Here is a 22,521-nt window from a genome sequence, read left to right on the forward strand (position 1 = left end):
TGATTAGGCATTAGGAATAAGAACATCAGGACCTACAACCGATGATGACTTGTAGTACAACGGCAAAGATTTGATGATACAACTGAAGGGCGTCGCATCTGATGTACTGTTACGAGTAGAATGGTGAGAGTACGGATAACAACTTACACCTGAATTGAAATAATTAAATCAAGGGCGGAAATTCTGGAAGAAGAGAAGAATTTACCTTGACATCATTAAGATCTCCACCACGAGTCCTCCAAAACAACTCCACCATCACTGGAAAATGCCCGAAAAGCGCAATATAACGGTTTGAAAAGAAGAGGAATGACGACCAATTGAAGCTGCAAGACCTCGTCCTATGGAAACCCGTACCGTCGTATTCGTCGCGTTCATTAAAGAAATAGAACGAGTTCTTCAGCCTCCTGGGCCAGAATCTTTCCACTTCATATGGAAATGTGAGGAAGTATTCATATGCCAAAATAGCTAATCATTCCATGATCAGCAGGGATAGGATGTAAAGGAAGCATGTGGACGTACTCATCGATATAGCAGCTAATTTCCATTGAAGTCGTCTATAGCAGTTTCCCGTGAGCCAAATCGTATTATCAAGTGAGTAGAATAACAATCACGACCCCTTAAAGTCAAGAAGGAACACTCACGTCGACTGATAATCAGCCAAGACATCCTCAAGAGCATCCATAGCACCTTGATTTACGTTTTCGCTCAACGAAAAAGTGAGGAGTGGACGGAAGACACGAAGGGGAAACCAAGAGACTGCTTCGAATATATGCGACGCTCATAAAGTGCTGGAAGCCAGGACAAACATGAGATAGCGGGAGTCTCGGAATCCAGAAACGTGGCAATGCCGTTATCCGAAAAGTTACCAGTGAGATGTTCCCTAAATCAAGCCGAGTATGCAAGGATGATGAACTATAATGGTAAATTCCTGTTGTCAGCTTACCGACCTACCAGGACGATGTTCCTAATTCTGCACCTGATATCGGGGTTTTCCCATGTGGTGTCGAAGAACACAACGACAAAACTTTATTCGTGATGAAGCCAGAGCGGATACCACGCGACGCTGTGTGTGTGAGCTGATTTCTCGGGACAGTTGTAGTTGTTGAAATTTTCACCACAACAAGGAGCTAGTACTGCTTAGTAGCTGTGCACCATCTGATAGATATGATAGGGGCTATTCCCATCGTCTCACCTATCCACTTTGACAGATCTATCAGAAAAGAAGCAGGCCGTGCTAGTTGGTTACTTTGGAAGAGACAATCACATGAGCTCAGCCTTCGGATTCCGTGGTTGCTTTGGTAGATTCAATCACATGAGCTTAGCCTTCGCTTTCCAAATTCCATGCGATGAAGAGACAGACAAAGGCGTAGCAAGGACAAGACGACTTTGCATTGTCATTATTGATCAAAACGGGATCAACTCGTAGGGTTCACCTTCCTTCTGCATAAGATCCTGGATAATCTTCATCCCTTCCATCACTTTCTCCTCTTCCAACCGTCTTCCAACAACTTGAACACCAAGTGGTAATCCGTCCATGTCTTTCGGCTTATACATCGCATAAGCACCCGCTTCGATGGCATTGGTAGCCTTAAATCCGCGAGGTAGGGTGTCGAGAGTAGCATCAACCTTGGTGATAGGAAGAACGCCAGCACTATAATCCAACTAAAAAAAATACATGATGAGGAAAAAATGTCAATGTAGAGATTAGCAAGAGTACCGCAACTTACAAGATTGAACAAGAACGAATATCCACACACTTTCCAACCCTTCTTCATCCCCCCATGGGGAACCGCAGGCAAAGCATTCGGCGCCGTCAAAACAAAATCCAACTCCTCTTCATTCCAAAATTCAAACCATTTCCCCTTATACGCCTCCCGTTGTGCTATCAAACCCCAAGTCTCTTTCGTAGACTTGGCAGAAAAGCCATCGATTAAACCGGCATAGACTTCATCGCGTCTGATATATCTGACATATAATGCGTAGATTTTACGAATGATATTCGGGAGATTCGCTGTACGAAGAGCTTGAATGATGCCTGGATCATTGGATTCACCAGACCGAAGAGGATCAGTTGGAATTTGCCCTAATAAAACGTTTGTCAATCTCAACAATCAACAAGATTCAATGATAATGATACCGTACCTCCTTCCGCTAAAAGTAGCTGTGAAGCAAGTCGAATACCCTCATACGGGTTTGGTGGTGAACTAATTTAAAGTGAAGCACGTGTAAGCGTTATCGCACGAAATGGAAATCATCAAATACTCTCACATATCAATGACTTCGTGCCCGTGCTTTCTCAGAACGTCAATGACTTGATCCAAAGCTCGCTCACATGCTGGCGAAAGCCTAACACAACCTATACCACATAGAGTCAATCTCAATCATCCACGTAAAACAAATGCATTATAGCCCTTACCATCATACTTCATAATACCCCATCTCAGAGGCCTATTACTCGGTACATCAAATGGCCTCCAAGGTAAAGGAAGACACTACAAGGTCAAAAAAATGTTAGCAATCAACAAAACAAAAAAAAACAACAATCGTCCTTACCGAATGATCATATTTCCACGGCTTCATACTCACAACCGCTTTCCAAAAATATTCCAAATCCTCCAACGTCCTCGCCATAGGCGAATAAACCGCCGGCACCCCCTCCTGCCCCGGCATACTCGTCGAACACCCACTCCTCGGAATCCTCCCAACCGAAGCCTTAACCGTATAAATCCCCGAATAATGCCCCGGCACCCTCACACTCCCAGCCACATCCGTCCCAATCCCAATCCTCGACCCACCATAAGCCAACAAAGCCGCCTCACCACCCGTAGATCCACCTGCCGAATGTGTCTTTTTATGAGGATTAGTCGTACGACCCCAGACATCATTGAAAGATTCGAATGAGAGAAGCGTTATTGGGACATTGGTTTTGACGAATGGAACAGCACCGGCGTCAACGAGAAGTCGAACAATGGCGCTGTCTTTCGTGAATGGTTTACCGGTCCACGCGGAATATCCAATGCAACTATCATATCCTTGCACGCCAACCGTCTATGAAACACCAAAAAAATATGTTATCTCAATACTCAAAAATAGAACCACGCCTTACTCACGTCTTTAAGACTGACAGGCATCCCGGCCAATGGTCCCTCCTTATTACACTCCTTCGCTTTCGCGTTCGCAAAGTCAACAAGTATCTCCGTCAAACAATTCGTCTCAACTTGCGCTCGAAGGGCCTTTCGCATATAGGTAGCCAAAACATCAGCAGGAGCGAGTTGATTCGCCTTGACCTCCTCAACAATCTGAGAAACTGGTTTATTGAGGATGTTTAAGTCGCCTGGAGACACGGGTTTATTCATATCCGGATATCCCCAATTGTTGATGGCTGCATTTCGTTCCTCTTGCTTCGTACGACTAGACGATGTGTTGGTTAAGTGGGAGCGCATGCTTCGGAAGACGATACTTACCAGGCATTTCTGTGGCGAAGGCAAGAGAACATGACGGGAAGAGGGACAAGAAAGAACAGCAACCGTGCCCCCAACGTGCCTACATATGCAATTAGGGGTCATGAGAACTCCAGAAGAGTCCAGAAGGCGGAGACAAGGTGGACAAGCGTCAATTCAAAAGCCGGCTAATCGGTTAGCGCACATCAGGTGCACATGATGGCACCCGCCAGATAACCATTCATGCAATTTGTTCACACTACAACGTAATTACAACAAAACTATTAAACTTCTTTCAAGTACACACAAAGGAACGAAATCGTAGTTTGTCCGTGAATGCTGAGAAAAACTCAAGCCCCGGCTACGGGCTTACTTTACTGTCCGGCAGTCCTCAGCTTCTTCCCCTCGACTAGGCCACCATTACGATCGAATCCCTCATTCTGTGAATTAAACGAGCCAAAGAATGGAGTAGCAGGACTGAGCGTAGCAGGAGTTTGAGACGAATAGGTGAGAGTAGGAGAAATTAGCGATGGAGACGACTGATTGTCCATATCATACGCCTGGTTCAGAGCGGCAACGTGTTGAAGCTTGACGAGCTTGTTCCCAGAGTCGCGCCTGAGGTTTTGCTTCTCGAAAGCGTCCGGATAGTCGATTTTATCATGGGTAGAATTGATTTGACCCATAACGGCCGTAGCAGCGTGCTGAGGCGTACGCTGACCCGTGTTAGGAATGCTCATACTGTTATGTTGCTGATGACGCGGGTACTGCGTGCCGGTCGGTCGGTGAGGGAAAGTGGTACTCCGAATGTGTTGGTTATGGTATTGTTCATTGAGGGTAGCTGAAGTAAACTGGGATTGAGAAGAAAGAGCTGGAGTGGCCACCATACGAGGCGTCTGTCGTGATGCTTGGCCACCGAGATTGTAATCCTTGGATGTCCCTCTGACTGTAACATCCGGATCTTGCTCAACGGCACTAAGCATGCGCGGATGTTCGTCATGCTTCCTCGTAACCGTGGCATGAAACTCATTCTCGTTGGCCATGGATACGGGTTCGATCTCGGCGAGGATAGAAGACTGGCTCTTTCGGTCCAAGCTGACAGTCGCTGCATGGGTACGATATCCTCGAACGCCAGTGGCAATGTTGGCCGAAGCAGCCTCCAGCTCGTGTTCCCTGCGGTTCTTCGCATGAGCAGCCAAGTCTAGGGGGATTCCACGATGTCTGGACTCGGCATGGGCGCGCATGATATATTCTTCCGTTGCAGTATAACCGGATCTAGCTTGAGCTGGAGAAGGACGTGACGCGTAGTTATCGGGGACGTATCGATGGCTTTGATGGGCGGCGTTGTCGTACTGCTGACCGTAAGTATCATACACAGCAGGTCCACCGCGTAAGGCGTTGCTCCCGCCACGTAGATTATCCAGGAGAATGGCCGCAGGTGTATCAGGAGTTCGGGATACACCGCCACCGTATTGTCGGGCGTAAGAAGGATTGATGACGGCGGACGACGGCGTTGGAACACCCTGAACAGGGTGGTTTCGGCCAGGTAGCAGATTGTAGTCGACTTCAAAGACAGGCCGCGATATCTGAGGATTAGGGAGCTGGATAGTATTCGAGTAGTCATTGTACGGAGGATCGTTCGAAACAAGGCGACGACGTTCCCCTATAACAGGAACCGTACTGAGTTTCGCCGCTTGCCTGAGTTCTTGACCTCGAAGGTTCAAAAGCGCAGCTTGGGCAATCGTGAGTCTAGCCGTCGAAGTGTCTCCTTCCTTCGTAGTGCGCTCGGCCCTCTGTCTTACGTGTCAGCGTCTGTAGGTACTACCACATGAACTTTGTACTCACTCTGAGCTCACGTTGTTCAGTCGTGTCCGCAAACCGGACAGAGATACGACTACCTGTGTCATTCCAACCCCTCACCATGCGACCATGCAACCTCTCGATGACTTCCTCCGCTCCTGCCCGAGTCTCCAACCTGATGACACAATGAGATCGTAATCTGAGTAAAACGAGGCCCACCCTACCTAACAAATGCTATGATACGAGGCGGATGGCTAAGCCTTGTCTGGAAGAAGCGGCTACTGCTGATACGGTGCGGGGAAACGAGGGCGGAAAGAGTCTGGGAAAATAAAATTAGTACCGAAATACTCGCGGAAAATTGAAGCTATACCGGCTCATCAATGCTCAAGGGCAACCTAGAGGAAGCGTCAGTCGCAGGTAAGACCAGGGCTCTTTTCCAATACTCACCCTTCCATGTACAAATTGGTGCTCATCGGATCCTGTAGGCTCTCCATGCGTCTCTTAAAAGAGTCACCTTCGTCCCGTTTCGGATTCCAGGAATTGTGGGAGCTCATGGACTCGGATTCATTTGGCGAAAAACTCTGAGCGTAGACGGTTCCGGGAATTTTATGTATTTGCTAAAACGAGATCAGTTTACATACATCCCGGAATCAACAAGTAGCACAATACCTTGGAAAAAGTCGGATGCAAGTTTCGATATTTTCGAAGAGCGTTGATACATCTTTCAGCTGCTTCGATTGTAGCAAAACTATGAATAAAAACAGCATATCAGAGACGTTGATCCCATCGGAAATTTGATGCTTACAGGACAAAACCATAGCCACTCTCGCTGTCTCGGACATGGCGAGTAAAGGTCCTGACACTCCTGACTTCTCCAAACGGCGCCGCAAGAGCATAGAGTTGGTCCTCCGGAAAATGCGGAGGAAGCCCATTAATATAGACATTTGGCGTTTTGTACGAGTCATCAATCGACCCTGAGGGTAATATATCCTCCGGATCCAAGAATTGGTCTTCGAGTTCGCGAGAGCCATGAAGGGGAGGTGAAATTCGGTTGATACCGCCGTCCTGATGCTGCAGCTTGTTCAGATACAAGGCGTCATCCATATGTCCAGATACCTGCTTCAGGAGTTGGAACTCGTGGTCAGGAAGGGCGCGATTCGACTGGAATGGATGGGCAATCTCGTTTTCGGTTGAGACACTCCGGTTTGCCGTCAAAACGACACGATCGGACGGAAGGTGTGTGCGGCTATAGGTGACTTCAGGAGAGTTAAAATCGACACGGGAAGGTTTGAAGTCGGCGACCGGCGGCTTCAATTCAATGCCCATTCGAGGCTTGAAATCAGCACTTGTGGGCTTGAGGTCGCTCGTCAGGCGAGAAGGCTTGACCATCTGACCTTCCGTCGCTGATGGCTTAGAGTTATCGTCTCGTAAAGAAACACTATCCTTCCTGCCACGCTCTTCTTCAAGATTAGCCAGTACCTTCAAAGAGGCATCTGATGAAGAGTGTCAGTTATCGAGTCATAAGCATTAAATACTGCGTTTGTACCCTGGATCCCGCTTTGTCCTTCCGCTGAAAGCCTAAGCGTGCCTCCGCCTTGGCCGGTGGGTGAGACGGCCTCTTGATGCCTATTCGGGCTGGGGTACTGTGAACCTTGGGTACGCGACATTTTCGCGGCATGTTGGCTGGTGACCCATCCTTCACGATCGTCGCGTTGGGTTTTGACTTGCCGATCCGAATCGTTTGGTGCTGCGGAGGAATGTCGTATGTCAGCTCACAGATGGAGAGATGACCAAAATGCGTAATGTACCTCCAGCACCAATATTGAGGGATGCAGCTGGTAGATCTGCTACAGTTTGCTTCAGAGTAATACCTATCGGGGATGGAATAAGACCAAATATCGTGGAAAAAAGAACAAAGAAGGACAGACTTACTGGCGAAGGAAGTATTTCCGAGACAATTTAGACGCATAGCAGAATCATCCAAACCATGACCCTCTAGATATATCTCGACGTCGGAGTTAGAGCCCTCAGAACTCGTATCGGGTGGGGCGGAACTCCCTGCCTCAGTCCGCAAGCTACCTGTAGCACTTTCCGTTTCGACATGACCAGTATCTGATCCAGCCTTGGAGCTAGCGAGATCCGACGAGTAGTCTTCGGCTCCTACATCATCGGCGGCCTCTGGCGACGGGTGAAAATGCAAACCTCGATCAGCGTGAGCACGTGCATCGCAAAGGTGGTGATCAAGGGTTCTATCAGGCGTCGTGGGCAAACCAGCCGAGCACGGCTCAGAAGCGTCAGAAGAAAGATCATCGCAGACACCTCGTCTTGGCTTGGCACGGTGTGGCGAGACAGGAGAACGGGGGAGTGTGTGTGGCTGAGATAAGGGCACTGGTGTGACGTTTTCGGTACGGATGCTATCAGAGCGTTCCTCGGGGACACGGGATGTCGCAGCGACGGTTTGGCGGTCCCTAGGACTAGATTGCAAGGCGGCTGCAGAAATCGAAATACTTTTTCCTCGGGCTCGCCCCGATGTAGGTTTTTGCGACGGAACGGGAGCTTGATGAGCTGATAAAATAGCAGGAGAAACGAGATCGGCTTGCTGAGCCAAGATAGTTTGGTCCTTCGTATACGAAAGACCAATAGAGCTGGTTGTATCTATCAGACGTTAGCGCAATATCGGCTTAAATGGACGAACTCTCACCTTTGTTACGGACATCAGACGTAGAAAGAGCGATTGGGGGAGATTGAGGGGATAACGAAGAATCGGACATCATTAAAGGAGAAATAAAGAACGCTTGTAAAAATTAAGGAAAAGTCGTGCGATACGATGAAAACTAGCGATGCAAATGCGAGAATCGGACCCCGATGAATGCAAAAAAGAAACGATTATAAAATGAATTATCAAAATGACGAGACAAACTCCAATTTAATTATGGTAGCGCCTGGAGTGAGAAGAATGCACAGAGTGGATGTTGCGACGACGAAGAGAGGCAGATAGAATAACGATAATGATAACTGAGAGAGCTTGCCAAAAATGATGCTAAAGTGATGATACGATCGATGAAGGAAGAGAACGAAGCGCAAAGTATGCTTATATGCGTAGTAAAAGCTGCTTCTAGGATTCGAAGACGTCTTGAGAATAAAACGCAGATGAGAAGCCAACGAAAATTTTAAGCCAGTAAGAGAGGAATTCAAGAGATTAAATGCGTGTGGCGGAGAAGCGACGAGAACGAGGCTAGGCTTTGGAAACCGAGATATGGCTTCTGAGCAGGTCGCGTACGAAAATATGAGTGACTATATGCGCTCGTAGTCACCCCGCCAAGGTAGAAAACGAGTTCGAGGGGAAAAGCGGGCGAGAAAAAGCGGGTAGAAAGGTAGATGCTAGCTTTGGGTAAGACTAGAAGAAGGGGGGGGAAGCTGGAGTGTTGGTGGTAAGGAAGAAAAGGAGGAGGCACGGATCGGCGAAAGTTGAGGAGGAGTGTGTTGTAGTCTGTTTGTACAGATGCTCAACCAAGTTGGAGCTCTGGAGAAGAAACAAGACGCAGCGACAGGACAGGTCACGACAGCGAAGTGTCGATACAATGTCAATTTGCAGTTCCGTTCTGTGCCTGTGCGTCGTCGCATCGCGTGACCCAATGAAAGGGAGGAAGAAAAGGAGGATAACAAGAGGCAAAGCCAGCATGAGGAGAAGAATCGGGAACAGACATGATAAAATCGAGAACATAGCAACTGATCTCCGATCCGAGGAGTAAAATAAGGCATCAAATATTAAACGTTAAGAAGCCCAGTCCAGCTCAGAGAAGCTGATCGTCCGGATCGATTCATTATACCGGGTGAGTCGTCCTCCTTGTACGGCCGTTGTCGGCCCACAAGTCAGCTACACGTAGGGAGCACCAGATGCCCGGGACACAGGAGAGCAGAGATATCGACGTAGCAACACTGAGTGATTGGAGCTTTGCTTTGTGACATTTCACCGTTTTTCGCAGAACCAGGAATCACATTAGCAACCAGATTCTGCAAGAGCAATGCCATCCATGATGGTCCGGGATTAAAAACAAATGTGAGAATGCGGAGATTGAGAGGGCGGGAAAGTCCGACGGTCCAAGTTTTTCTTTCTTCCTGCCATTTCCAGCCACAGCCCACGCTCTTTCTGCCAGTCCGTCGCCATGGTCGCCCTCTCCGCCCTCGCCCTTGCTCTCTCTGCCGCCAGCCTTGCCGCTGCCCAGTCCACCTTCCAGATCACCAATCCCTCCGCGGACCACTGGTGGGGTGAGCTGTCGTCTTTTCTTCCTAGCTACAAACACAACTGACAGAAACTAGTTGCTGAATCGTCGAATGTTCTTACTTGGGACTGCAAGAACAACCCACATACCACCTTTGGTGTTTTGTACGTGTCTGGCTCCCCACTTCACTGGCCTGTTCTCACGCCTCTCTCTCGTCTAGCATTGCCAACGCAGTATGGCTACTCGTTAGCATAAAATAAAATAATTATACTCATCCATTTCACAGGACCAAACATTGTTTGCAGGAGACCTCGCTATTATCCCTCAACAGCCTAATGCCGATTGCTCCAAGGAAATCACTCACAACCAAGTCAACCAACCTCCCGGCAGTGGCTACATAATCAAGTTCGCCAACGCTGTCAACAGCTCAGAGGTACGTTTTTCCCGCTCTTCGCTCCAACCCGTGCTGATCCTTTCAAAGGTCTTTGCTCAATCTGACCAGTTCGAGATCAGACCTCTCGGTTCTGCGTTCCCCACTACCTCGTCACCAGCAGGTAATAGCCCATCCAATACCGCAGACAACACAGCCGCCGGTGCTTCATCCACTGACACACCCAACGGCGCCGCCTCTCTCAAAACTCTCGGTGTCGGTTTCACCGCTGCCGCAGCTGGTGCCTTGGCGTATCTCATGTGAAAAAGAGGGATAGAGAAAACCTTTTCTCACTAACATGGACTCTTTTTGCTTTCACTATATCCCTGGTGTCTGGGACTCTTCCTGCAATACCTTGTTTTCTTTTGGAATCACTTGTTGTTCCGTCCACTCTTTTTTTGGTTTGGTTTTGGTTTCGAAGTTGTTAGCCGATCACGTTTTTTTGCTTTATGCCCCTATATTTGCTTTCTGTACTCAAACTTACAAGCGTGGCACTAACTATCTACTGAATATATCCTATATCTCCCGGGTTTTCTTATGGAACTTGCATTGGGCGGCGTTATAAGGCCGTTACGGGAGGATTGACGTTGTGCATGCACGCTATTTTTGGAGGGAAGCTCGAGGTCAAGCTAAACGACTTCTCGGCGTGGCGTAGCATTAGCATATCGATGTTGAGCGAGGCGCGGTAAGGTTCAGGGCACGTGTGATTCGTACTCACAGCTCCTTCATGTAAACATGTTTCTGATATATCATGATCATATCATGTTATATTATTACTTTCCTCTACTTCTTGTTACTCTCATCAAGTTCTATTCTTACCACTCGCTTCTATGATCCCCTTCCTTTCGTATCCAGTGCCTTCCTTCCGTCGGCTTTCTTTCGAACTCCTTTTTCTTGACCGTCCCCTAGCGAGGTGTAGGTTGTGACTTGTACTTCTACATCACCTGAGTTGCTCATGTCCTAAAATCGTCATAATATCATATTGTTCGATCCCAATCTTCGGTTATAAAATCATCCCCACACCTAATATAACTTTCAAAACTCACACACTTAACATCGGTCTACATAGAAGAATGACCTAATCGTCGTCTACTCCAAACTTTTGGTACAGGGTCTATCCTGCTAAAGAAACCTCTGTCCACGGATTCAGGTATGTGTGTGAAGTCTATATACAATTTGGTGATATTCAAAACTGAAACATAAATACTGCCAATATCAGAATCCCAACGTCTTCGTCTTGATGACCCAAGGAGATCCAGACACACGCAAAGTAATCAAAGATCAGTCGACAGAGCACAAAGCCAAGTCGATGATGACGAGACGTACGATCACCATTTCGGTTGTATTACTTGGGGTGTCAATTGTATATGCAACACTTCAAAGTCGAGCTGGAAATATCACGCTTCCACCTCAATCAGTTGTATGTGTTATCGCCTTTCAAGTCTCTCCAACTCCTGAGCATCATTTTATACCAGTTACTAGACCCAAATTCTTTCGCAGTCCTCCCAGATGACTTTACTTTCCGCACTGACGCCTTCAACCAACGTTTCGATCCAACCAACTCCCAAGACCAACTCCCCATAATCCAAATATTCAATCAAGCTTTCCTCGACATTTTAGGTCCAACCCCATCCATATCAGAAATCGCTTCCAATTCGACTTTCGCTTTTGCGCATGAAGCGCCTGTGTATGTTTCCGAAACCGATGAACTGTTTTTCGCGAGTAATGATGGAGGACCACTTGGGATGAGCGATATCGATCATAATAATGTGTATTTCAAGATGGATTTGATGGAGGCGGAACGAATGTTGAAAGAGTCAGGAGATAATAAGACCGTGAATGTGCCTATCACCAAAGTAATAAAGCTTCTTGAATTTGTCTTTAATCGACACTGAAACTATCTTTTAGGTCCCGTTGCCGGACAGTATGCAAATGACAAATGGCGCTACGGGTCCATTCAAAGGAAATCTCTTCCTCGTCAACGCAGGTCGCGGACCAATACCACCCACACTTGCAATGCTCAACTCAAAACCACCTCACAATGCCACAGTAATCCTGAATAGTTACTATGGCCGACAATTCAATTCTCTCAACGATATCAAAATTCATCCACAAAGTGGTAATATCTTCTTTACGGATAACTTGTACGTTTAGGGGTCAACTACAAATGTTTATGATACTCGAGCTGAAAGTCATATTTCTAGTCATGGCTCTTTTAAGAAATTCCGCGGTCCGCCTGTTATTCCGAATCATGTATATCGCTTCGATTTGGAGACTCGTGCTGTTCGCGTTGTAGCTGATGGTATGTTCAAACCGAACGGAATAGCATTCACTGCAGATGGTAAAACTGCATACGTGTAAGCACCACCTTTGATTTCTTCTTTTTACATTTTGACTTAATACCAAAAACATAGTGGCGATTCTGGTGCTTCGTCAGGTGGAAGTCCAACTGATCCTAGTACAATGTGAGTATCAAATATCCTTTTGGTTCTATTATTATCGATGTACTTACAAGCGGAAATCGGGATACAGTTACGCGTTCGATGTCGATCCAAAAACGCAAACTTTCTTGAATCGTCGAGTATTAGCCTACATCGATGCAGGAATACCCGATGGAATTCAACTTGATACAAATGGAAACATATATACCTCTACTGCCGATGGTGTCCAAGTGCGTATATTGACAAGTTCACATCTCATCACAATTTGGTCTGACTAGTAGAAACGCGATTTTCAATGATGCTATTATTTTAGGTCTTTGCTCCGGATGGCACGCTACTTGGAAAATTCTTTAATGATATTCGTAGTGCCAGTTTGGTATTTGCGGGTCCTGGGAGATTGGTTATTTTAGCAGAGACGAAGGTGTATTTGGCAAAGATTGCGCCTACCACGAAGGGTGTCGTTTCTTAACCTTATGTTTGAGTTTTTTGTCTAGTCAGATTCAATGTAACATAAATTTAGTGAATGGAGAAGCCTGACTAAAATCGGTGTCGAAGTACGTACCCATTTATCGGTAAGTCGGCTTCAGCCATACCGAACCCGTATAACAGGCTCGTGACAAATTATAGGGTCGATATTTCTGGATGCCAACTCGTAGTCCCAGCGTAGTCTGCGCATAAAGGTCTTGATTCATTTGTTTCATCCCTCGGTAAACGAGAGTCGCCGCTGCCAGTATACAATACTATCAACAACACGACAAGAAAACGGGTTCCGTGTTCTCCGCGCCGAAACGCGACATTCCTCAGGTCCCTTCATACTACCCCAAACTATTGCTCGTCTCCATGAAACGGCTTGTCAAAACCTTCCAATGCCTACCAGTAACTTGTCAGGAGTCACCATGTGGTCCATCGCTTACCATGTGATTCTTCCTCTTGCCGCCCGACATCAAACCTCCTTGGAACTGTTCGGTCACTTTCGGCGGCCTTAGTAGGGACTGCAAAGCATCGCAAAATCCAAGTGTTGGCCGTGGTCCGTGGTCCATACTCAACGGGTTTCAGGGCATGATTTCGATCTTCGCATATTGACCGCTGACCTCCAGGTCGGTGCTCATCCTCCCCAGCTTCCCTCCACTTCTCATGCAACATATCCGAATATTTGCTCCGCGTACCATGTATACATATCATCATGGTGAGTCCTGATATTTTATGCAAAGATTTGCGCTTGCTATATCTTTTCCAGGATACATTGGTGGTTGTCCGATTGTTTGATGCCTTATGGTGATCGCGACAGAAACATCAATCAGCTAGTCCTGATGCAACAAGCCCGGAGATCTCGCAAGAAGACGGTATCTCATGTGTCGACGATGAACCATTACTTGTGTATGCATCCGCCCCAGCTTACTATTTTGATCCTCATCTTGGTGTATTATATATCTCGCACTGCTCAGCCTTCAGAAAATCTTCAATACCCTTTCTCCTCCTCAGCTTTGAGCAAGCGCCCTTGAATTTGAGGCTCGACTCTAATACGTCCCCCTTATAGTTCATTCATCTTCCAAAGATTCACCCGGCGGTTCTAATTAATTGTTCATTTTAATCAACGTAACTGTGGGACTATGTTGTTGAAAGCAGTGGTCGCGCCAATGCAGTGAGTAATCATCCTCCCTTCTGTCTTCTCGTTCTGTGATCTTGAGTCAGTGAGGCCTGTGAAATGCTGCCTCATTTCGGACGTTCATGTTCTTGTTGAGTCACTCATCCTTGTATCACCGCTCGCCCGTGTCATACTACATCAACTGACATGATGCAATCAGATCAGCAAATTGGATGATATTTGTAGCGTCTTTGGGTACCTGTTTTCAATCTATGTTTGGTTTCTTTCGCGACATCTAATTTGACGTATTCTCGAACCTATTATAGCTCTTCTTGTCTACGACTATTTTCTCACCCTCGGTTTTGAAATCGAGAGATTTTGGATAGGAAGATTTGGTCGATTTCACTATGGCTCGTTGCTATTCTTTGCAAACCGATACTTGTCGCTTTTGGGATATATTCCAGTCGCCCTCGAGTTTTTCATGGATCCAAGGGTTAGTTGTCAGTATCCAATGCGTTAATGTTTAACCATTGACATTGTTCTAGAGGTGAATATATACTTCCACCCTTTTTTTGGCTGTGATATATTGACGGTTCCATAATTTAGGTGCAAATATTTACGCGCGTATAACACTTTTTTGGTGATTGTGCTGCAAATGATTATCGCCTGTACGTGCTACTCGTTTCCAAAGTGGTATAGATAACCAAATACGTCCAGGTATGATGTTGATGCGTATATGTGCCCTGTATGAGCGCCGAGCATGGATATTAGTTTTCTCAGTTATCCTCGGCATATGTGAGGTCATCATCGCGGCCGTAAGTTGCTCAATATTTACTCACATTAAATTTATCCTCTTCAGTACATCTGAAGATAACTAACATGACTTTAAAAGGTGTTTATAGTCAATCCTTCAAGAAGGGAAATATCTGAAGTCTTTCTCAGTTGTGACAGTTTCGCTCAAAATGCAACTCAGTATCAGTATGTCAAATCCTGAAGTTCACTTTTACCTTGATTGACAACAGTCGTTAGAACCCATTGTACGCTGAAGTACCTCCTACGAAAAGAAAACTCAATGTCGATTCATATCTGATAGATTTGGTGGGCGGTTGGGCAGGGGTGTTTGTGTTCGACGCTGTCATGTTTGTCCTGACGCTTTACAAAACGGTCACACTTCCGAAAGGAAGTGGCGTTGGATTATTAACAATGATAATGCGGGACGGTATGCAACGACTGGTTGGTTCATTTCTGGTGGAACTGCAGCTAAGTGTTTGACCCTTACAGGAACAGTGTACTTTGGGTGAATTCATAATCCGTTAAACGCACTACTTCAATCCCCTGATACATCTTTCAATCCAGTGTCGTGGCTACTCTGAATCTCACGAATATTCTGGTTCTCGCCGTAAGTTTATATTTATTTTCGGCTCTTCTTTTGCCCGATTATCATTGACTTTCTGAAATTTGCAGCTAGCCAATGTATGTTATTCTCTAGTATTGAATTAAAGCGATATCATTTATTAATTTCAGCCAGTAAACCGGGGGTCCATGAGCACTCCCATGAACGTGTAAGTTGTTTTTCGTTATTTCTATCGTAATGTTTTTTCCTGAACAATATGGTTTAGCATATCATCTATTATGATGACCCGCTTGATGTTGAATCTCCGTGACCCGAGATTGAATGGGGTTGCACAAGACTTTAAAACGACGACAATGAACATCAGTGGATTTCACAGGCAAACGATTTCTGGGATGAGTGACTGCTACTCGATTGACATTCATCTGAATGAGCATGAGAGAAACGTTTGAGGAGTATGTAGCAAGTGAAGTTCTTAATCCGCATAATATAAATTACTTCCCTGTAGGTTGTCTCTAAAGTAATTCTAACAGCTTGCAGTAGTAATACAGAAGGGCCAAAGGTCAAATATCCACAGTACCCATAAGTCAGCTATATATATATGATTCATGCTTTGAGTGAAGGGCCCACGAAACGCAGCTCAACCTGATTCTGTCTTTCACTCACAAGTCGCGCCATTCACATCAACGACCCTCCCTTTTTGTCCTCTTCCTCATAACACTGTTTCTTTTAACCCACCCACCATACCCTTGTACCACGCTACATTAATTACAATCGTTATTCATCATACATCTGTCATAATCTCGTCGTAACCAGGAAGTTAAATCTGCTAAGGCGGTTTTACCAGCCCAACCTTCGCTGTCGCCCAATTGCCGAGTGATGGCGAAGCTGGACAGTCATCAACTTTAATTCTCGGGTAAGTATGTGCTCGCTTGGTCATCGATCACCAACTGTATTGACATCGTGGAAATTGATGGGAAGACACTGCCCCATAAAATAGGCTGCTGACAATCGCGTTAATGGGCGGCACTGATGACCCTTGACATAGGGGAATCTGTACAGTATTATAAATGGATCTGATACTGACCCAGTTCTTTCGTTTCCCACATTTACCATGTCTCAAGCTGACGCTGCCGCTCGAGTTGACACTTCTAAGCTACCCAATGTTACGGATGTCACTGCGGCGAACATAACTGAATATGTTCACCAAGTGAACGCGTCTTGTGAGGATCCAGATTCTTGGTTTTAATATCCTTCCTCTGCTGAGAGCTGCTCACTATCCTGGCAGGTCCCGATGATAGGACAAGATTTATCTTCAAGTCTATGGTAGGTTATTCGTCTGATGGGATAGTTCTTCAAGGCTAATGATGATTCTGACTCCTGCAGGTACAACATCTTCATGATTTCGTGAGGGAAACTAGTCTTACAAGCGAGGAATGGATGTACGTAGTCTTAGACAATCCTTCTCTTGACTCTATATTCACCCATCACGCCCATTAGGACAGCCGTCAAGTTCCTCACCGACACTGGGAAAATATCTACAGACCTTCGTTCAGGTGGTTCCAAATTCCTCCACCTTTTAAATGAGCGCACTAAGATTGAAAAACATCCCCAGAATTCATCTTACTTTCAGATGTGCTAGGTGCCTCCACCTTGGTCGATATATTGAACAATGCCAAACCTCCCAACGCAACCGAGGCGACCGTTCTTGGACCATTCTTCACAGACGATGCTCATGATAGTATGTCAATGCGCTCCGTTTAGTCTTGCTACAACTTCTGATCCGCTGTCGGTTCTCTAGTCGAGTCTGGGGGAGGTATTGCTTCGGAGGATAAGGGAGATTATATGTACGTTTATGGGAAGGTTACTGATACCAAAGGCAATGGTATCCCTGGAGTTGTAATCGAGACATGGGAAACTGATGGGAACGGGCTCTACGACAATCAGGTGTGTCCAGACTCGACATCCCTCCTCATCATGTACGAAACTGATCGCTTCTATCTGCAAAGGATCCCAATCGAGATGGACCAGAATGCCGAGGCCGAATTCACGCGAAACCAGATGGAACCTATAGTTATCGAGCTGTTGTGTAAGCTCTTGATTCTTGGAATTCCGAGCATGCGGTTGATTCTACTGTTTTTAAAGCCCGGTTGGATATAGTATTCCTGGTGACGGGCCCGTAGGCAGAATGGTTCAAGTACTGAATCGTCATACCTTCCGACCTGCACATATCCATATGATGCTCAAGGTATGCTATATCACGGGGCCAAAAAACAGCTGAACCTACTTCTTTTATTATCAGGCTAAGGGTTATGAAACTTTGACGACTGCATTATACTTGAAGACAGACAAGTTCCTTGGTAGTGACGTTGTTTTTGGCGTGAAATCGTCCCTTGCTGTGGTAAAGTCGTCCCATCGGTTAACGTACGTGACAATCAGCTGAAGATTGAAATCTAGGATTTGGAGTATGTTAAAGATCCCAAGGCAGCATTGTCTCGTGGGTTCCCACAGGCTAGACCTCATCACGCCTTGCATTATGACTTCGTGTTGGCTACTCCTGAGGAGGGCGCGAACGCGAGGGAGAAATTGACACTTGCCGGCGGCAAAGCTTGAAAAAGCTTTCCTCATGCATGAATTTTGTATATTAGAAATGTACAATGCTCGACACGATTTGACCACGAGATTCTTTTGCTCTTGACTACTAACTAGATCATAAGAATGGGACAGCTCCACTCTCACGCATTACCTCGAGGTCATTCTATTGTCACTAAAATGATTATGCCGTGATGGGAACACTCTTCTCGGTAAATCCACCATTCCTTTTGAGCGCTGATCAGAGTGTGAGGCTTCTTCCCCCACATTGTTATGAAGAAATCTTGAAGAGCCAGTGGACTCAAAATACTCACCATGATCATTTTGGACGATAAACGGAATGAGGCACTCGAAGCACAGCGACTAGTTGAAGAGCAAGCTAATGTGAGTACCTTGAGCCACTTCCCGGAAAAATCTGCTTATTCGCTGGCAGCAAGAACCCCCTCCGACATACTCCTCCCTTCAACACAGTACCTTAGCCTCAGAACAGTCCTTGCGGCCATCGGGCAGCGACAACCCGACGAATTTCTTCTCGGTATGTCGGGGACACGACAAGGTCAAAGAAACAGTGACCATAGATCCAAACCTATACACCCCTCCCTCCCTGCTCTTACCGATGTCTCCGGATGAAACAGAGGAGACAAGGAAACATGTCAGGCTCGAGTCGATTCATGGTTCAGTCAACGCTACCGTCAATATTGTACCGGTCCTTCGGGGCGAGAAGTGCAAAATTCGAATGTTCATGCGGTCTTCGCATGGTGGAGTTTTCGCTCGAATAGTAAGCCATTATTTCTGCGACAGTACAGTTGAAACTGACACGTATGTATGTAAATCAGAATGGCCCAGAGTCACGCCATCCTTTTCAACTGGTAGCCCATTCTACTTATGGCAGTGTCACTTTACGCTTGCCTCGATCGTTTGAGGGACCCATTATGATATCTCTTCGCTATGGTTCAGTGAAGTTCTCGGATGAAATTAACAAGCATCTGACAACTTTCGGGGAGGCAAACCATGTCCGGCATTGTTTTATTGGCGACTTGTCGCGTTGGCATGCGGGTTCTGACGTGGATTGGAGTGGCGATGAGATCGTCGTTGAAGCGAAATATGGGGGTGTCAAAATACAGTACGACGATGACGCACCAGGTTCTGTTGTCCGAGTGCGGCCCAGCCTGCTAAACCGGGTTTTTGGATTCTGATTTTACGTTTTGTGCTCTTGATGTATGTTTTTTACTTTGGCTTTCCACTAAGTACGTCTGTGATGATAGCTAAGATTAGTTCGCAACCCCACTTAGGTGCCATGGGTCCTGGTGCACCGGCCCTCCGATAGTATCAAACATGGCCAAGAACGCCATGTGGGGCGATGAGATAAGCACTGATCATCTTATCCGGTAATCACCGGGCCCTTTCATAAGACAAATCACCTCCTCTCTCATCTTTCTTCATCTCCCCCATCATGTCTAACGTATTCGTAAGTTGTTTCGTGTATATCGATCGTGTTTTTCAGGTTTAGACGCGCCCACCCGCAGTTCGATATCACCGTCGACGGCCAGGCTGCCGGTCGCATCGTATTCAAGTTATACGATGACGTCGTTCCCAAGACCACTAAAAACTTCCGCGAGCTCGCCACCGGGCAACACGGTTTTGGCTATGCGGGATCGTCTTTCCACCGTGTTATTCCCAACTTCATGCTCCAAGGTGGTGATTTCACCCGGGGCGATGGTACTGGTGGAAAATCCATCTACGGCGAGAAATTCGCAGGTTTGTTCCATCAATCCAGATATCTGGAGCTCGTCGCTGATTAATTCAGACGAGAACTTTGCTCGCAAGCACACAAAGCCCGGACTTCTTTCCATGGCCAATGCTGGAAAGAACACCAACGGTTCTCAGTTCTTCATCACCACCGTGGTAACTGACTGGCTCGATGGTAAACATGTTGTTTTCGGTATGATTCTATCTCAATGTCGTCACTGCCAACCAGTCTGACGTTTTTGTAGGTGAAGTTGTTGAGGGTATGGATCTCGTCAAGAAGGTGGAGACCCTTGGCTCGCAATCCGGAAAAGTGTCGAAGAAAGTCACCATTGCAAACAGTGGAACTTGTTAAGCTGAATAAAGGACTATTGTTATAGCTACTTAAAGAAATGCGAATGTGGATTGTTGGATCGAGGGGTCTTTGGAGTAAATGAAAATCTGGTTTGTTTCTTTTCAAGGAAGTGCTTGAAAAAATGGAGATGCCTGTCTCCTCGATATGTGGCGGCGCTACGCCCTGAACATTAGAAGCAGAACGTTGGCCAGCTCAAGCTCTCAATATTGCCCCATCCAGATATACTAATAAATTTACTGCAGTAGACTTCGATCTACCACAACCGCTTCAGAGTCTCGGCAGATGAGAATTACAAGCAAACTGTACCGGATAAATTGGTCATCACGAGTTGATTGTATGACGCTCATGATATCTTTTGAGCGCACTTTTGTCTCACACTGTGGTGAATGCTATACTTACAAAGTATTACACAATACTGACAAGTTGATCATATGAAATGACAGAGACTCGCTAAGGCCATATACGACGTGAGGTGATACCCGTCTTGCATAACTGCCAGGGCAAGAGGATCTACGACAATGTGTAGCTTCACGCACCTAATATCATAGTGTGTTCGGTGGCCTAAGAACGTTTACGCAACCGTGGAAGGGAGTTTATAAAAGGTTGCTTCGATAGACGAAATAAATCCGGGCGCAGAATATAACGGCCGACTTCAAACCGAAACAACGGTTATCAGTGCGTGAACGGAATACATACAACCAACATATTGTTACAAAGTAATGGATCCAACGTGCATGAATTGTAGTTCAACGATGGGGGGCCAAGAAGGTACGTAGTAAGATAATCACAAACTGATAGGTTTCTTGGATCAGCCGGTGTCAAACATGCTAATCGTACTAGAGTTCTGGGGTACAGGAGGTGGCTGACTCATGTAATATCATTATATATAGATAAGGTTGGAATCTCCATCATCCAGGACAAAGGTACGAGCTGGGCCCTTTTGTAAGCTGTAAACCCATTTGTTGGACTAATATTTCTACCCGACAGTGCAAGAACTTGAAAAATTATCTCACAGGTGGTGTTCAATGTTGTCCTATTCTTAACCATCAAGCCCGGTGTCAACGAAGTACCGATACGCGCGGAAGCAATGGTATACCAATTGGGTCAGTGCGGCTAGTCACTGGCAAAAGCTAGATGAAAACAACTAAAAAAGCGTTGTCGATGGTAAGTATTGTCCATGTAGCATGATTCGGTCTCGTACTCTTCGGAGTAACGACGACTAGCATTCTATGTGTTTAAAACCAACTGGATCTGTGTGATTGCCACCTAGTGTCTCTTACACTTGCAAGCCATGTGTCAATAATAGTGATGCAGCAGACCCACAGGTGAGGTCCGAAGATACGATGAACCCGGTCAAGGGAATTAAGTACTTACGCGACGTTCTAATTTTAGAAGGATTTCACCGCCACTGGGCCTGTCGCTCGACGATCAACGACTGACTCCTATGCTTATTTGGGAGTTGATTGTCTTTACATTAAAGTCGTGGCCGCTAAACGTACTAAAACCCTGACAAGACGCCGATTACAATTTCCAGGCCACTACATCCGCCTAAAGATGAACTTTGAATCTCAACATGGGGTGTTAAGAAGTTGGAGGTGTACTATGGTGAAGGGCAGATAATTACCAGTGAGAGAGTCGCATGTCGAGCGGAAGACCTCACGGTGAGCTGGCATCGAAGAAGAGGTGAAAACAGTCCCATACTACAATGCATTAGGAAGAACAACGCCACTATGCTATCCCCGCCACAAGACAATCCGTATTTCTGTTTTTACCTCTTCATCGTCATCACGATACACGTAACAGTTACTATCCAGCCCAAGTAAGTTCCATATCAGTTGCTTGCTCTGTCTATACTACCAGGAAAAGACGTGAGATATTGAAGTGAATGAAAACCGACAGTATTGAGATCAAACCTCCTCGGTTGCTTTACGAGCTTTCGTATATCGTTCTTCCAAATGACGTATATCCCAATGAATGTTTAAATCGCAATCTGCTTCGGGCGGATCGGATGTTGGGGGAGAAGAGTATCGAACGCGTGTGTCTTCATTTTCCTCATCGAAACTTAGATGATACTGTGATGACTGCGAGGACGACCGATTCTCAAACTCCGTTTCGACTTGTCTCTCATCAGAGTCGGGTAGGAGCGGAGTCGGTAAAAAGGTGATCACTCTTGTTGATGAGGAGGCACTAATTCCCGTTTTCATCGCGCCAGCATCACCGTGCAGACCCGGAATATGAAATGGTCTGGTCGCCTTATACTTGGACTTGGGTTGAACACTTTCGCACACGATACAGAGCATTAGTCAAAGATGAACGTCAGAAGAAGTGGAGAAAACCTTGGCTTGAACTTCTTCCGAGGAGGTAAAGTGGACCACGATTCATCCTCATCTGGTTTGGCTTCATAGCATTTCGGTGAATTCCTAACTGTAGGTGTGGTTATATGCGCTACAGAATCTACCTTTGCCGGTTTGACAAGCCGCTTCATGGGAGCATGAAGGGAGCGAGACATCGCTTGTGGTGCGCTGGCAGGAGCTACCTCAGAATTAGGCTTGAATATCACG

At 46.2% G+C, this 22,521-nt stretch overlaps 7 protein-coding genes across 7 annotated transcripts; 5 read left to right on the forward strand and 2 right to left on the reverse strand.

Moving 5' to 3' along the window:
* Positions 1-1,348: 1,348 nt before the first annotated feature.
* AGABI2DRAFT_194491 (hypothetical protein) lies at positions 1,349-3,583 on the reverse strand. Its single transcript, XM_006463723.1, has 8 exons — positions 3,465-3,583; positions 3,111-3,411; positions 2,554-3,048; positions 2,417-2,492; positions 2,269-2,356; positions 2,143-2,204; positions 1,728-2,083; positions 1,349-1,662 (listed from the first exon to the last, which is right to left on the reverse strand). The coding sequence occupies exons 1-8, from the start codon at positions 3,494-3,496 to the stop codon at positions 1,405-1,407; spliced, it is 1,668 nt and encodes a 555-aa protein (XP_006463786.1). The 5' UTR covers positions 3,497-3,583; the 3' UTR covers positions 1,349-1,404.
* A 978-nt stretch (positions 3,584-4,561) lies between these two features.
* Positions 4,562-5,791, reverse strand: AGABI2DRAFT_74558 (hypothetical protein; the record flags this gene model as incomplete). Its single annotated transcript, XM_006463724.1, has 5 exons — positions 4,562-5,230; positions 5,283-5,412; positions 5,462-5,556; positions 5,608-5,632; positions 5,685-5,791. Coding segments are annotated over 5 exons (1,026 nt in total), but the record flags the coding sequence as incomplete, so codon positions are not given.
* Positions 5,792-9,344: 3,553 nt separating this feature from the next.
* On the forward strand, positions 9,345-10,431 carry AGABI2DRAFT_138076 (hypothetical protein). Its single transcript, XM_006463725.1, has 5 exons — positions 9,345-9,506; positions 9,558-9,624; positions 9,681-9,693; positions 9,747-9,893; positions 9,942-10,431. Exons 1-5 carry the CDS (start codon positions 9,404-9,406, stop codon positions 10,152-10,154), a joined length of 543 nt encoding a protein of 180 aa, XP_006463788.1. The 5' UTR covers positions 9,345-9,403; the 3' UTR covers positions 10,155-10,431.
* A 766-nt stretch (positions 10,432-11,197) lies between these two features.
* On the forward strand, positions 11,198-12,811 carry AGABI2DRAFT_194493 (hypothetical protein; the record flags this gene model as incomplete). Its single annotated transcript, XM_006463726.1, has 7 exons — positions 11,198-11,310; positions 11,366-11,746; positions 11,799-12,034; positions 12,095-12,247; positions 12,305-12,355; positions 12,423-12,561; positions 12,645-12,811. Coding segments are annotated over 7 exons (1,229 nt in total), but the record flags the coding sequence as incomplete, so codon positions are not given.
* A 3,486-nt stretch (positions 12,812-16,297) lies between these two features.
* AGABI2DRAFT_180013 (hypothetical protein) lies at positions 16,298-17,968 on the forward strand. Its single transcript, XM_006463727.1, has 10 exons — positions 16,298-16,490; positions 16,556-16,593; positions 16,654-16,709; positions 16,768-16,823; positions 16,883-17,008; positions 17,069-17,214; positions 17,277-17,356; positions 17,413-17,515; positions 17,570-17,668; positions 17,725-17,968. The coding sequence occupies exons 1-10, from the start codon at positions 16,382-16,384 to the stop codon at positions 17,878-17,880; spliced, it is 969 nt and encodes a 322-aa protein (XP_006463790.1). The 5' UTR covers positions 16,298-16,381; the 3' UTR covers positions 17,881-17,968.
* A 115-nt stretch (positions 17,969-18,083) lies between these two features.
* On the forward strand, positions 18,084-19,182 carry AGABI2DRAFT_194495 (hypothetical protein). The gene is made up of 3 exons (XM_006463728.1): positions 18,084-18,243; positions 18,293-18,637; positions 18,696-19,182. Exons 1-3 carry the CDS (start codon positions 18,175-18,177, stop codon positions 19,053-19,055), a joined length of 774 nt encoding a protein of 257 aa, XP_006463791.1. The 5' UTR covers positions 18,084-18,174; the 3' UTR covers positions 19,056-19,182.
* A 119-nt stretch (positions 19,183-19,301) lies between these two features.
* On the forward strand, positions 19,302-20,061 carry AGABI2DRAFT_138080 (hypothetical protein). Its single transcript, XM_006463729.1, has 4 exons — positions 19,302-19,327; positions 19,386-19,617; positions 19,667-19,801; positions 19,854-20,061. Exons 1-4 carry the CDS (start codon positions 19,313-19,315, stop codon positions 19,958-19,960), a joined length of 489 nt encoding a protein of 162 aa, XP_006463792.1. The 5' UTR covers positions 19,302-19,312; the 3' UTR covers positions 19,961-20,061.
* Positions 20,062-22,521: the final 2,460 nt, after the last annotated feature.

Source organism: Agaricus bisporus (assembly GCF_000300575.1).
Source record: "Agaricus bisporus var. bisporus H97 unplaced genomic scaffold AGABI2scaffold_9, whole genome shotgun sequence".
NCBI lineage: Eukaryota > Fungi > Basidiomycota > Agaricomycetes > Agaricales > Agaricaceae > Agaricus > Agaricus bisporus.